Source organism: Helianthus annuus, chromosome 2 (genome assembly GCF_002127325.2).
Source record: "Helianthus annuus cultivar XRQ/B chromosome 2, HanXRQr2.0-SUNRISE, whole genome shotgun sequence".
NCBI lineage: Eukaryota > Viridiplantae > Streptophyta > Magnoliopsida > Asterales > Asteraceae > Helianthus > Helianthus annuus.
Window position 1 is genome coordinate 156,594,862 of NC_035434.2, and position 15,697 is coordinate 156,610,558.

At 34.5% G+C, this 15,697-nt stretch overlaps 1 protein-coding gene and 2 long non-coding RNA genes across 3 annotated transcripts; all 3 read left to right on the plus strand.

Annotated features, from left to right (window-relative positions):
• Nucleotides 1-557: 557 nt before the first annotated feature.
• LOC110907028 lies at nt 558-1,178 on the plus strand. Its single transcript, XR_002573917.1, has 2 exons — nt 558-594; nt 1,021-1,178. It is a non-coding gene; the product is annotated as an uncharacterized LOC110907028 (long non-coding RNA).
• Nucleotides 1,179-6,015: 4,837 nt separating this feature from the next.
• Nucleotides 6,016-6,636, plus strand: LOC110907033. Its single transcript, XR_002573918.1, has 2 exons — nt 6,016-6,052; nt 6,479-6,636. It is a non-coding gene; the product is annotated as an uncharacterized LOC110907033 (long non-coding RNA).
• Nucleotides 6,637-12,747: 6,111 nt separating this feature from the next.
• LOC110924959 (probable carboxylesterase 15) lies at nt 12,748-15,325 on the plus strand. Its single transcript, XM_022168935.2, has 2 exons — nt 12,748-13,451; nt 14,876-15,325. The coding sequence occupies exons 1-2, from the start codon at nt 12,775-12,777 to the stop codon at nt 15,180-15,182; spliced, it is 984 nt and encodes a 327-aa protein (XP_022024627.1). The 5' UTR covers nt 12,748-12,774; the 3' UTR covers nt 15,183-15,325.
• Nucleotides 15,326-15,697: the final 372 nt, after the last annotated feature.

Here is a 15,697-nt window from a genome sequence, read left to right on the forward strand (position 1 = left end):
ACATACAATCCTCACATGATTTGATGATTTCTCAATAGTTAGGTTGTTTATGTTATTGTGCAAATCCTAGTTCGTGACCCTCCTTGGTTGTTGTTACACCAAGTGAAGTGGTGAACATTCAAGGGGTTCCTAAATGGAAGCATGTCCTTCCTACCCCATACATAACATCTATGATAACACGAGGTGCCTAAATGAAGATTCTAATCTTCTACCTCCTACTTGAATTATTGGACTAAATAATATGTAGTACTTAACCTAGATATATATATACACTCATTCGAACCTTTAATGTTGAACTCATGTTTATATGTTAAAGTAGTAGAACATCACCTAAGACCTAAACCTTGTTGTGATTCTTATGGGTGTTCAACTCATGAAAATATTATCATAACCCTTGTGGTTACCAAGTGTCATACAAGTGTTATGGGTTGAAGATGATTACTTCCACATGCTATTCTCATATCTTACTTTTATGTTGTTTTTAAATACCGAATCTCGACTCTAAGCATACATGAACTTTAACCCTACACATTCAACCTTCTAACCTCATCAACTCGTCAACAATTGGATAATCGGAAAACATATGCAAACTTTGTGAGTATACTCGTACTTTTCCCCTTTTACTTTTACCACTTTTGGGGTGTAACATGTTTACCTATTGAAACTTACACATGAACTTACACGAACATTCCTATAACAATGCTTGTATATGTGATGGCTTGATACTTTAAATTTGGGTGATTCTTATGTGTTGAACTTATCATTAACTTCGTACGAGCCAAACCTTGACATATGTAGCGCTATAGGATTAACGACCCGCCTCTACTGAAACTTTGGTTATGTCATGAGCAAGTTGCGTTTTCTTGGTTTGAATTGATATACACATGTCATATTTAAATGTTTATCTTGAATCACATGCTTGCTATGAGGAATTTTTTAAAACTTATCTTTTGCTATGTATGTATCAAACTTGTATACTCGCCTTTGCTTTTGCATTGACTTTATTTTAACATGTTACAGGTGGATGTCGACGATGCATGGAATTTAGTAGGATGCATAGATACACACTAAAAAAGAATTGTATTCATATTATATTATTTTATTATTCATGTTGTTGTATTGTTTCAAAAGCCTTGTAATTGATCCTTTAGAAATGGAATGAAATGGTTATTTAAATACTTGTCACAATTATTAGCGTTATGATGTCTCGAGCAATCTTCACACTTCGTCTCATCCCGATGTTTCCGCCATTGGTTGGGGTGTGACAGATTGGTATCAGAGCCATAACTATAGGGAATTAGGAAAAGTAGGAATGCTTTCACCTAGTCTATAGTTTTAGAGCCTTATTCGTATGCTTTGCTTGAGCTACTACATGATACTTTATTTGTTACTTATTCATGCTCATTTAAACATGTAGGTTACTCGTGTGTAATATTTGACATGTTGTTCTTACGCATTAATGTTTGTTTTATTATGTGTTAACACTTGTTTCGTTGTTCGATTCTTTATGTGTTATTCTTGACATATTTCTCTATGTGTTAATACTTGTTTTATCATTTCATTATTTAAGTACCATTCTTGATATGCTTTCCTATGTGTTTACACTTGTTTGTGTATCTCCTTCGACATACACTTCCCTCATGCATTTTACTCGATTTTTTTTCTTAAACTCGAAAACACTCATATTTACGAACGAGACGAGCTTACCAAAATAGGCGTGAAACCCACAATTTGGTAAACGACTCTCACCCTGCTTGATTCTATTTTTTTTCGCACGAAATTCACCATTAAGTTAGGAGTGAAATCCACATCTTAACGGAAATTTCAAATCTCAAATTCTAGTGGACCCTCGTCAAAGTGTTGAAATTAAATTTTGACCCGACGAGTACCAACCACACTTAGGATACGAAATCGTCAAGTTAGGGGTGAAACCCGCACCTTGGCGACTAGTTCCACTCCTTGATATTTTTGTTAAATCCCGCCAAGTCTCGAAATTTCGATTGATTTGGGACATGTAGTAACCGGAAGGGTAAATACCGTTAACCGACTTGTCGGCGAGAGTATTTTACCTATTAGGCTAAAGCATGCTCCTCAAATTCAAAAGACTTTTCGACCACTTTGGTTAGTCAAAGTTCCGTTTGGAACACTCCAAACTTTGGTCAAACATGTGTTTCTATTGTTCATTTTATACGATGCAATCTTTCAACCTCGAGTTTACCTTTGATTTCTCTTTTCATACGCACAACATATCGAACCTTTTCGATACACTTATATATGCATGATTTTCATATAATTTAAATTCATATTCCTTGTAACAACTAGTGGAGATGTATCATCGAGATTGGAGTGACTTCCTTACCTTGACGATTGACTCCACCCCTCTTCCCCTAAAACGACCTCACCAACGAGTTAGGGGTGATTCCCATACTTAGGTGATCGTTACCAAAACTCCTCTTTCAAAATATTTTATTATGCAAACCCGATCATGTTTTATACCTAAATCATTTATCATTATTCAAAATACCTACTTATACCGATTTCAAAATACATTGTTTATCAAGCGTACTTCTTATTCTACCATCCATTTTCACTCATATCATATACACGAGATTCTTAATCAGGTCTTAAAACATTTTATTTCACGAATTTCAAAACCTTATGAAATGCTACCTATCAATTAATCGGTCTAATGAATCTCTTGCCCATGAACTTCATATCCGACTTATTAACCAAAATACGCTCACATTATATCATCATACTAGAGACTTCCATTCTTAATCGAAATCAACCTAACCTTTCTCAATTACTTATAAGATCTCATGGATGTTATATGATCGTTTTACCAAATACTCTTTTCAACATCAATAAATCATTTGTTAAATTTATTTTTTTTAAACAATCACTAAGTCCTTTTACTAAATTTCTTTTCTAAGGGTCGACGTTTTCACAAGAACTTTCAAAGTCCAAAATTTTCATGTTTTGATGCAAATGAAACAAACCCGTTATTTAAAAAAAAAAAAAAAAAAAAAAACCTTCTCTACAACGCTTAACTCGTCATCCAAATTTCAAAACACGTGGGCTAGAAGACTTCATGGGGACCGACAATTTTCAACATACGTGAACTCCTTTTTTTTTAAACAAAAGTAGCATTTCAATCATTACAAAATACGTTAAGCATGACCAATGAGTACTTTATGTTCCTTTACATATACAAACTATATTCTACCTTTCAAACCAAGCTCAATCTAATTTTGATTCGACAAACTCAACGTTTTGTTTAAACAACTATACATGCACATCATCATACACATTTTAGTCGATATCTCGCGATAACATCATTTATATCGTTCGTATCTACATACTTAACCTTTTTTTTTCTCCGCAATGTCTCAACGTACACCATATACGCAATATTTATTTTTCATACCTACACCTAAGTTCATACGTTTTATGCTTGTACTCATACACATACTACTTATACGTTTTACGCTTCTGCTTGTACACATACTACTTACACGTTTTATGTTTATGCTCATACATACATGCGTATTCATACTTAAACTTATGCTCATACTTTCATCCTTACTCATGATTCGTACATTCGTACCTATACGCGAGCGTAATCCGAGGGATTCGCTTACGTGGGTCCCATACATGCTTAAACATAAACATGCTTACATACGGCATTCTTCTACGTACACATTCTTATTTTCAAATTCATGTATACCTTGATTCATACATAACTAGTACAAGCTATGTGGATCATGCGACAATCAGTATAATCGCGGGTGCACACGGGATTATAGTGATAGGCGTATGAGAACCATAGAGTGTACTACTGTGTATGGTAAGACACGGAACGTAACATGACCCCAAGTAACGAAACGGACGTAATGTGGTCAAAACATGGTGGATACGCCGTTGGTACTTCCTATATATAAGTGTTTTCACCATGTTACCAAACTTTCGTAAAACGTGCCATGAGAAATTCAGTGTGTTGCAGACCTTTTGGACCTAATACAACTTCACGCAACTCACAAACGCATTATATCCGATTATTCATGACGAGACTTCATCCTTAACACACTACGTCATCTATCCAACACTTATGCTATTCACATACTTGAACTCTTTAAGAGTCATTCGTTCATTCTATACTCGTATTATTTTATACAAAACTCGTTCGCAATCCAGCTTGTTTAAACATTTGAGTCCTAACTTACCTCGTTACCAATAAAATAGCCTCCCTATTCTTGATTCTTGTGAAACTATACTTAGTATACCTCTATTGCTTTATTTAAAGTAACAAACCTTTTCGTTCCTCTCAATAAACAGGTTTTACGAAAGTATGATTTTTTTATACTATCCTTAAAAACTTCCCCTTGCAAATCTACCTTGACGTTCTCCAAAATTTGGTACTTTTCAAAACTTTCAAACTTCCCAAGTTTCAATTCTTAATGATCACCTTTATGCCAAAAACTCTTTCAAGCCTTCCTCTTGAATAAATTTCGGGACGAAATTTCCTAAAGGAGGGGAGACTGTAACGCCCTGCGTTTTCAAACATCCTACATTTAGAAACCTTACGTGAAATTCTATCTTTGGAAATCTTGTGTTCTTATAACCATTCTTTCATCGTAATCGTTGTAAAATACGGAACTTGCTTCGTAAATAAAACTTGTACATTACACTTTTTACCTAGTTAAATCATGTTTTATTTCATATTTCACCTTGTTACAAGTTAGGGGAAACATTGTTGCATATTATTACACAACTTAATTAACAAAATTACTCATTATAATGTTTTAGAAAAATAAAAAAAAATAAAGAAATATGGCAGCCCAATTCAGCAAAATTCAGCCCCATATAGTTGGGTTTTGTGGGCTAGTTTCAAGGTGTAACCCCTTCTAAACACTTCCAAAGCCCAACCCATTGAAACCCTAATCTTTCCCCCTATAAATACCACTTATAACCAGCCTCCCTACCACTTTTGCAACCCTAAAAACTCACAAAACATCCACCAAACCGTAGCTGAAAGCAAGGGTTCGAGTAGATTGACACCCCTTCACGAAAATGAGCATAACTCACTCAATTCTTATCCGATTCACTCGATTCTTTTTCCTACTTGCTTGTATAATCATGGGGTTCGATTCCTAGACTTCTCCTTGGAGAAATCAGACCTGGAAATGCCCCGAAATCGTCCATAAACTTTCTGTTTGTTTTTATGTTCATCAAAAACTTGTTTAAACCTATGTAACTTGTGTTCAACACATCTCATACCTATGTCCTAATGCTTACAACTTATCCCATGGTTGGTTAAGCTTAAAAACAAGGTTGAGACATTTAGAATCAGAGGATTAAACCTCATAAACTTGGTGTTTTGTTTAGGGTTTCAACCCACAAATCATGTCAAACATAGCCTTTGATACATGAGTGATTATGGAACAACTTGGGTTGTCCTACATACAATCCTCACATGATTTGATGATTTCTCAATAGTTAGGTTGTTTATGTTATTGTGCAAATCCTAGTTCGTGACCCTCCTTGGTTGTTGTTACACCAAGTGAAGTGGTGAACATTCAAGGGGTTCCTAAATGGAAGCATGTCCTTCCTACCCCATACATGACATCTATGATAACACGAGGTGCCTAAATGAAGATTCTAATCTTCTACCTCCTACTTGAATTATTGGACTAAATAATATGTAGTACTTAACCTAGATATATATATACACTCATTCGAACCTTTAATGTTGAACTCATGTTTATATGTTAAAGTAGTAGAACATCACCTAAGACCTAAACCTTGTTGTGATTCTTATGGGTGTTCAACTCATGAAAATATTATCATAACCCTTGTGGTTACCAAGTGTCATACAAGTGTTATGGGTTGAAGATGATTACTTCCACATGCTATTCTCATATCTTACTTTTATGTTGTTTTTAAATACCGAATCTCGACTCTAAGCATACATGAACTTTAACCCTACACATTCAACCTTCTAACCTCATCAACTCGTCAACAATTGGATAATCGGAAAACATATGCAAACTTTGTGAGTATACTCGTACTTTTCCCCTTTTACTTTTACCACTTTTGGGGTGTAACATGTTTACCTATTGAAACTTACACATGAACTTACACGAACATTCCTATAACAATGCTTGTATATGTGATGGCTTGATACTTTAAATTTGGGTGATTCTTATGTGTTGAACTTATCATTAACTTCGTACGAGCCAAACCTTGACATATGTAGCGCTATAGGATTAACGACCCGCCTCTACTGAAACTTTGGTTATGTCATGAGCAAGTTGCGTTTTCTTGGTTTGAATTGATATACACATGTCATATTTAAATGTTTATCTTGAATCACATGCTTGCTATGAGGAATTTTTTAAAACTTATCTTTTGCTATGTATGTATCAAACTTGTATACTCGCCTTTGCTTTTGCATTGACTTTATTTTAACATGTTACAGGTGGATGTCGACGATGCATGGAATTTAGTAGGATGCATAGATACACACTAAAAAAGAATTGTATTCATATTATATTATTTTATTATTCATGTTGTTGTATTGTTTCAAAAGCCTTGTAATTGATCCTTTAGAAATGGAATGAAATGGTTATTTAAATACTTGTCACAATTATTAGCGTTATGATGTCTCGAGCAATCTTCACACTTCGTCTCATCCCGATGTTTCCGCCATTGGTTGGGGTGTGACAGTAGCCCCCAGCGGCGGGAGTATAGCCCATAGTTTTAGAGGTGATGAGTTATGAAAGACAAGTTCAAGTTATTAGGAAACGAATTGAAATAGCTCAAAAAATATGTCATATAATTAGGGGTGTTCAAGATCAGGCTATCTGATTTTCAGATATCCGAATTTTGGATCGGATAATGGGTTTTAATACTTAAATCTGTATCCCAAATTTTGAAGATACAGATTCCGGTGATAAAACAGATATCTGATATTACAAAAAAAAAATACGTTTTCTACATTGAATCAAACTAAGGGTGAAGGGAGTGGTTAAACAGGTGAAAGTGGTAAACTTTAAAATGGACCAATCAGAGAGTGCCACGTCAGAGAGGAGAAAAAAGTTTAAACTTTGCTGAAAAGTGTTGACAATGGTTAGACACTTGGTAAAGTGGTAAACTTTTTATAAAAAAAAAAGGAAAAAGGTGTGATTGGTTAAAAATGGCATGGACCCCACTCCCCCCACACACACTCTCTCCTTCCCTCATTCCACCGCTTCGGCAATGAAACACCGATCGGGAATGAAACCGTGCGGCAACATTGGTTGGTGGTGGTGTACACAGATCGGCAAACCCTTTCACCACTCGTTTGCCGCACCCACTCCCTTCACCCTAAACTTGTATTCGGTATTCCAACACTTAAAAACGAAAAAAAAATCAACAAATTCAAAGATAACTTCAAACTCATACAATCCAAAGTTCAAACAACCAAAAACATTTAAAACAAACTTCAAGATAAATTCCAAAAGTTGTTGATGAAGCCTGATATAGTAATATTTAATATTACACAATATAATAATCAATTTTAACACTAAAAAATCCTTTGGATTATTTGGATATCTGAATTATCCGATTTTTTTCAAAATCCACATCTTAATCCAACAAATTAGTAATTCAAATTTTCGGCTAATTCAGGTTCAGAATTTCGAATAATTCTGCTTCGAATTTTTTTAACACCTCTACATATAACGATACATTAGAAAGAAAAAACGAGCTTGTCTACACTAAAAAACCTAATTCAGTTTTTCATAATTGATTATGCAATTTACCAAAGAGTATTTATATAAAAATGATAGACTTGTTTGATTACAAAAGATAATTCGGTTGATAAGTTTGATAATAAAATAAGAGTTAAGCGTCATTTTAGTCCCTGCGGTTTGCGCTATTTTGACAGTTTAGTTCAAATGTTTCATTTTTTGTCTGTGGGTCCAAAAATGTTTCATCGTTGCCATTTTAGTCCACTGGGTTAACTTCATCCATTTTTTCTGTTAACGAGAAGGGCAATTCGGTCATTTAATATGCCGAATTGTCCTTCTAGTTAATAGAATTACATATAAAATGATCGATTTGTCTTTCTCGTGAACAAAAAAATGGATGAAGTAAACCAGTTGACTAAAATGGCAACGGTGAAACCTTTTTGGATCCACAGACGAAAAATGAAACATTTCAACTAAACTGGCAAAATAACTCAAACCACATGGACTAAAATGACATTTAACTCTAAAGTTAAATTAAAACTATACAAAATGCAAATCCAATTAAAAGAAAAAAAAACAGGATAACTAATTAATTAATCGATTCTAAATATAGAAAACAGTAAATCACTTCGATCGGTATAGGTTTACTTAACCTTTATATATCACCAATGTCAAACAATAAAACCCCTCACAAAATCAAAAATCTAGAAGAAAAAAGTACATAAAAAGATTCAACCATAGACTTGTGATAAGTCCTTGCAAAAAACAACATATGAAGGAAAGAGACTTTGGCACCATTCCTGTTTTGTCCCTTCTGTGTTATCAAACAAAAATAATAATTATATTTTATATTATTGCATAAGCTGATTATTCGATACAAAACTAACTTTAAGTCGATAACTGTAGAACCACATAATAACATTGCACACAATATTTGATGGATAAAATGAGATTTTGAAAGCAGGTGTGGTAAACGCTTACAAACCGTTTCATATATCATAGTTAAAGCATAATTTAGAAATGTTTATCAATTTGTGTGGTTAGTAGTTTTGTATTTAACTTCTTAACACAATATTACAAATAATCTATCTATATTTTCTGAATTCTATTCAACCTCAAAATATAAACATTCAATCTGTAACAATAGATAGCTAAAGGGCTATTTGATAACCTTTTACTGATTCCATTAAGAGATTATGGGGTTGTTTGACAATGAACCAGTAAAAAGTCTAAAGTCTGAACCATTACATGTTGAACCAGTAAGAGGTTTGAACCATTAAGAGCCAGTATAATGCTTAACCATTTAGAAGCAAATGTCTGACCAATTCAGATAACAGGTTTTAAACATTCAGACTTAGTATAATGTTTAACCAGGGTTGAGATCCTGTACAAACAGTGCTAACTGTAAGAACCGTAAGAACAGATCTGAACCATTGATAGTTTAAATCAAGGGTTATGGTTGATTAGTACTAACAAGTTAGGGGTAATTATGTAAAATTGCTAGTCATTTGACATTTTCAATTAAATACAAATTCCACCAAGGTTTTTTAAACTATAATAACTTTTATATACTTCATTATTTTTAAAAAAAAATATACCATAAATCAAGTATTTTTTTATCTTTAATATGAGTACTATATTGCTATACTTTTATTTATTTATAAAAGTAACATTTAAAAAAGTTACCAAAAGTTGTTTTACAATTGTGCTGATAACGTGCTGATTATGTGTTAATTACAATATAATTGCCCATCGAGATATTTCATAAAATTTGTTAAATATTCTTCCCATAAGATTTTATCCTGCTTGAAGGTGATTTGATAAAATTTGTTAAATATTCTTCCCATAAGATTTTATACTGCTTGAAGGTGATTTGAATCAGTGCTTTGAAAACTAACCAACACGTGTATTAACAACACTTTAAAAACATACCAGCACATAGGGCTGTAAACGAACCTAACGTTCAACGAACAATTCGTGAACCGTTCAGCGGGAAGTTCGTTTATGTTCGTTCATTTAATAAACGAACGAACATGAACAAGAAATTTCGTTCGATTAGTTAAATGAACGAACATGAACAGAGGTCTCGTTCGTTCGATTGTGTTCGTGAACGTTCGGTAAGGTGTTCGTGAACATTCGTTGATTTGCGTTCATTTATGTTCATATGTTTGTGTTTCAATTGAAGATCTTTGTACTTTCTTATATTTTATTTATACTTTTTATATTATTAAACTTTTATTTATTTTATTTCCCTAACAATTAAACTAGAAAACCCACTTTCACCTTGTTTATACATCATTTCCCTTTCATTTCTTATTATTTACATCCACGAATACGATCGACCTACGTTCCACAATAAGGGATTCAAGTTTGAGCGGACTCTCTGGGCCATCTATCTTTATCCTTCGTCGAGTTCGCTAAATTTATTTGTGTTCATGAACCGTTCGCGAACACGCTCATTTCCTTAATGAACAAACACGAACATAAAATCTCGTTCGGTAAGTGTTCATGAACTGTTCGTAAACACATTTATTTCCTTAACGAACGAACACGAACAAGGCCTTGTTCGTGTTCGTTCGGTTCGTTTACAGCCCTACCAGCACATATGCTAACAACACTTTAAAAACATATCAGCACATGTGCTAACAGAACTTTAGAAACATACCAGCACATGTGTAAACAACACATTAAAAACATACTGAAAAAAATAAGTAGCACCTGTTTTAGCAGCACTTGAAAAACAAGCACAACGGGGAATTAAATTTGTTTTTTTGCTGCACTTGAAAAACAAGCACATCAGGAAACTAAATTTATGTAAATACACATGCTAACTGCGTAATGGAAAATTAATTTCAAGTTTTTATTTTAGTTTATCTGTTTATTTCTTTATTTGAATTCTTGGTACTTATCTTTATTGACTTTTATCTTAGTTTAAAACAATCATATAGCTGTAATAATTTGTTACAAAGTGCTGATTAACAAATTGCCTGTTGTTGGCGGAGATTGTGCTGATTAACAAAGTGCTGATTAACAAAGTGCCTATTGTTGCGATTTGTGAAGATTGTACTGATTTACAAAGTGTCTGTTGTTGGAAATTTTCAAATTTTGATTTGAAATAGTGCATGAATATAGGGGATAATTAAAATTTGGAATTAATTAAATTCAAAAATAGAGTGATAAAGTATAAAATACCCTTGTCTAGTTTTTTTAATCAAGGACACATGTCTAATAGTGGTTGGTTCTTATAGTTCTTACACATATTGAGGTTTGTATTTGATCCCATCTCTGTTTAACCATTCAGACGCAAATGTCTGAATCATTTAACATCTGCTCGCGAAACAAACAGTCTGAATCATTAAGTATTGAACCAGTAAGATGTCTGATCCATTAAGAGCCTCGTTAAGAGCTAAACAAACGGCCCCTATATATGAATAGAGTGTGTTTTGTTAATTTAAAAGATACGTCTTAATAGTTCACGAAGTCTTAAAATGGATAAGTTTTAGAAACATACTGAGCGATTTATAAGCTAGCTCTTAATTGATCAGTTCTGATGCCTCTTAATGACTCACCACTAAATTATGAAAGGTTCCCCTCAAGGCCTCTCATAATGTTTGGGTATAAAAACAGTTTTGTCATTTATTGAAAAATGAAAAACAATAATATGATGAACCAATGAGAAGAAAAGTTGATGGGCCAATTATATTTTAATGATTATTTTGTTGACAGGTGTAAAAGGATTTACATTCCATTTTGGCCTCATATCCTTTTTATATTTCTAGATTCAAGATATGGTGGCTGCTCCACAAATGTCTCATTCAGTCGTATTTTTTTTCAACCAAAAGGTTATGAAATCGGGATATACCCAACTTGGTATTTTATAACATCTGGTATTTTATAAAAATAAATTATATATATAGTGTGTGAGGTTAGGGTGTGCAAAGTCGGTTAATTGATGGTTTAGTTAGTCAGAAAGTATTAATTATAACCGTAATCAGTTGTTGGTTAACCGTGATTCGGTTAAACCGGCGATTGTGGTTCGGTTACGGTTATTTCATTTCTTAATAAGCTTCGAAGGTTGTCGCTTCAAGCAAGCAATCGATTGTCTTTGATAGCAGTCTTGCATGAAGCAATCGTCACAAGTAATTCTAAAGTACACCCTTAGACAACAGTTATGTTATGTTGCATGATCATGAGTAGGAGGCATGCCACCTACACGAACATAACACACCGAACCAGTGGTGTGTGGTGTAGTCGTGAAATGCAAAATGGTGGGTAGAATCAGCTCGAGCAATTTGGTGAATGTGCGTGGTGTAGTCGTAAAATGCAAAATCCCCGATTAATTCCAATTAATTCCCGGTTGATCACAATTAATCCCGATTAATTCCAATTAATTCTGATTAATTCCCGATTAATCGCTAGTCTCCACCACATCGTCCGACTAGCGACTGACGATTTCTACAATGTTGTCTGAAAGTACTTCACACGTTGTAAGCTCATCAAGAGACTGAGTGTTTATAATTGAATATTGAATAGTACATAACGATGTCACAAAGTTAATATTGGGATAATGTTAACATGTGTCGCGGATGTTTTTATGATTAAAGTGAAGTCGAAAAGATACATTAGCCGATGTTTTGAGATTTCCGACCGGTGGGCGAAAGTCACTGGACCTAAAAATTTCTATAAAACCAGGGGGCCGAAAACGTATATACCGAAAAATTTCTATACGAAAACTACATACTCTTCATTACTGAGCGAAAAGTTCAAGGATGGACCGCCCCCTCCTGACCCTTGAAAGCTTCGTCCATGGATGCCACATTATTCTACAAATTGGACCAGAAATTTTGGATATAATCTGCCGGCGACCAAACTATCCAATAGTAAAACTCCACGTTTAAAATATTAACTTTGTGCCATTTACAAATACACCCTTCTAAATTCTCTATAACCACACTTCTACCCCTAAATTTCACATCCCATTTTTCTACTTCTATAAATACCCCCCTTTAACCTTCTAATCATATCACATTTTGTACAACCACAAATGGGTTCGCTTCCTCATGTTGTGGAAGACTGTCATGGCATTGTACAAATCTTTAGTGACGGTACTATTAACCGTCACGAAAACATTGACTTTTCAGCTTTCAAAATCCACGACGACGGTTCTGTCGCGTGGAAAGATTATTGTTATAATAAACTCCATAACCTCCACCTCCGCATCTACAAACCCAAAACCACCACTACCGCCACCACGACCGCTAAACTACCGGTCATGTACTTTTTCCACGGTGGCGGCTTCTGCTTCGGCTCATTCGCATGGCCGAATTTCCACAACTGCTGCCTCCGCCTCGCCTCCGCCCTAAACACTATTGTGGTGGCCCCGGACTATCGTCTTGCACCCGAGCATCGGCTTCCCGCGGCTCTAGACGACTCATTTGACGCGTTAAAGTGGCTCCAAGCGATGGCGAATGATCAAAACCCGAACGGTGGGGATGTGGTTGATGGGGTGGACTTTGATCGTGTTTTTATAACCGGCGACTCGTCAGGCGGGAATATAGGTCACTACTTGGCAGTTCGGCTGGGCCCCGGCTCACCGGAGCTTACGCCGATCAAAATACGAGGGTATGTGTTGATGGCACCGTTTTTTGGCGGGATGGAGAGGACAAAGTCGGAGGCTGAAGGGTTGCCGGAAAAGATGTTGACCGTTGACCTTCTTGACACGTAAGTTTCATGTTAGATTCACCCTAGATTCAATATATTGACTTTTAAATGTTACGTATTTTTTTAACAAATACATGTTTAGATTTATACGTTGTGACTTGCAAGTTGTAGAAGATATTTTGAATATCCATGCAGGATAAATATAAGTATATGTATTGCTAACTCTATATATATTTATATTAGGGTTAGGAAATTAGTAGTATCGGTTAAGGTCAATCACGACTTAGAATCATGTAACCCGACCGAATATGATTCGATAAACAAGTTATGATAAACGGTTTGGTTTTGGCCTATACTATGACACGGGTAATCTGATCACGACTAATTATTTAAAACGAGTTGAGTAGGTTAACGGATGAAATACTGAAGAAAAAAACAAAGTAGCGAATACAAAAGCAGTGAATCATTGAAATTTTTAAACGAATGCGTTAGAAAAATTGAAACTTTGAAGCGACTTAAGCCATAGCTAGTCGTGCTGAATTATTTCTAACCCAAACTTGTTTAACCTCAATCCCAACTCTTTTTTTATGTCCGGTTCATATCATGTCAAGAATCATATCCTAATTTTTTTAAAGATAATAAAAGTCTTTTAACTTTTATTGTTTACATGATAGTATTTTTTTTATATATATTTGAATATGCTAAATAGCTAAATATTATAATTATTTGTATTTTAAATTTGTCAGTAAAAAATATAAACCTTTTATATATACAGTGATTAGAGCACCCGTAGTGGGGCGTTTTTTTTTAAAAAAAATTGAAAAAAAACGCCCGGAAACGCCCCTCCCCCCATTACATCAAGCGTTTTTGGGCGTTATAATTTGGAATCTTGCATGCAGGCGTGTTTAATAAAACGCCGAAGGGATGAAATTGAACATGCAGGTAGCCAATGAGATTGGTCCAAGTAAGGGGCCTTTTCTTTCATTTTTTTTTTAATCTTCAACCCTTTGACCAGCCAATCACCTTTGTTTCTTTTTTCTTTTTTTTTTAATGATTGAATGGGGTTATTGGCATAATGCCCCACTACGCCACTTTTGCTATAATGCCCCAACGCTGACTAAGATGCCACGTGTCGGATAATGCCCCATGGTGGGGGCATTATAAGTTGTTACCACTACACATGGTGTTATTTGTGACAATGAAATATCTGGGTTATTCATGAATTTGGCTCATTATGAATTTAGTAAAAAGCGAAATGACACTCATCCTCATACATTGTTTTCGTAAATAGATATGGTGGGCCCCACATCACGTCCTTTTCAATAAAAAGATATCATATTGACTTTTTATTATTTTTCATTAATATATTTACTCAACTATTAGTGGATAATTATGGATTATCATGATTAAACCTTACGAAATCTTTTTTATTTCTCTAGTTGGTTCTTAAATGGTACTTAATTGTTGACTAACTTCACTTACAGGTTCTGGAGAATGTCATTACCAATAGGAACAAAGGCGGATCACCCGTTCGCAAACCCCTTAGGGCGTGAAAGTCCAAATCTCGAGTTGGTTAAGCTTGACCCGATGCTCATAATAGTCGGAGGGAATGAACTTATGAAAGATAGAGTGAAACTATATGCTAATAGGTTAAAGGAGCTCGGAAAGATAGCACGTTATGTTGAATTTGATGGCAAACAACACGGGTTCTTCTGTAATGAGCCTTACTCAGATGTTTCAGATTCGGTTTTGAGTCTGATAAAAGATTTCATGTTGGAACATTCGAGTTGACTAATCGGGTCATGTGTGTTTTTTGTGTTTTGAGACCTTGGATGTTTGTTTTTGTTTGATGTTTTCATGTAAAAATAGCCTCCTTGTATGAGTCAATGTAATATATATTAGATTTAATCTTTTAAGACCAATTTTTGATGCTAGTTGTGTTTATCTTCTATGTAAGTGATGAAAAATAGTAATTAAATTTTGCTTAACAATGAGAACTTGTTACTAGAAAAATCATAGTCCTTTCTGGATTAGGTAAGACACAACTTAAACTTTTTACTTCCTATAGGATCTCGTTCGATTGTTTGGTTTAATCTTCTCCCGAGAAAGGTTAATATTTGTGCTTGGCGGGTGTTATTGAATAGACCCCCTACGAGAGTAAACTTGGATGGGAAGGGTATTGATGTGTCGAGTACCATATGTCTGTGTTATAATATTTTTAATGAAATAAATGATCATTTATTTGGGGAGTGTTCGGTGGTGTCAAGGGTATGCTATTTGGTAACTTCTAGGCTTGGTTTATCTTT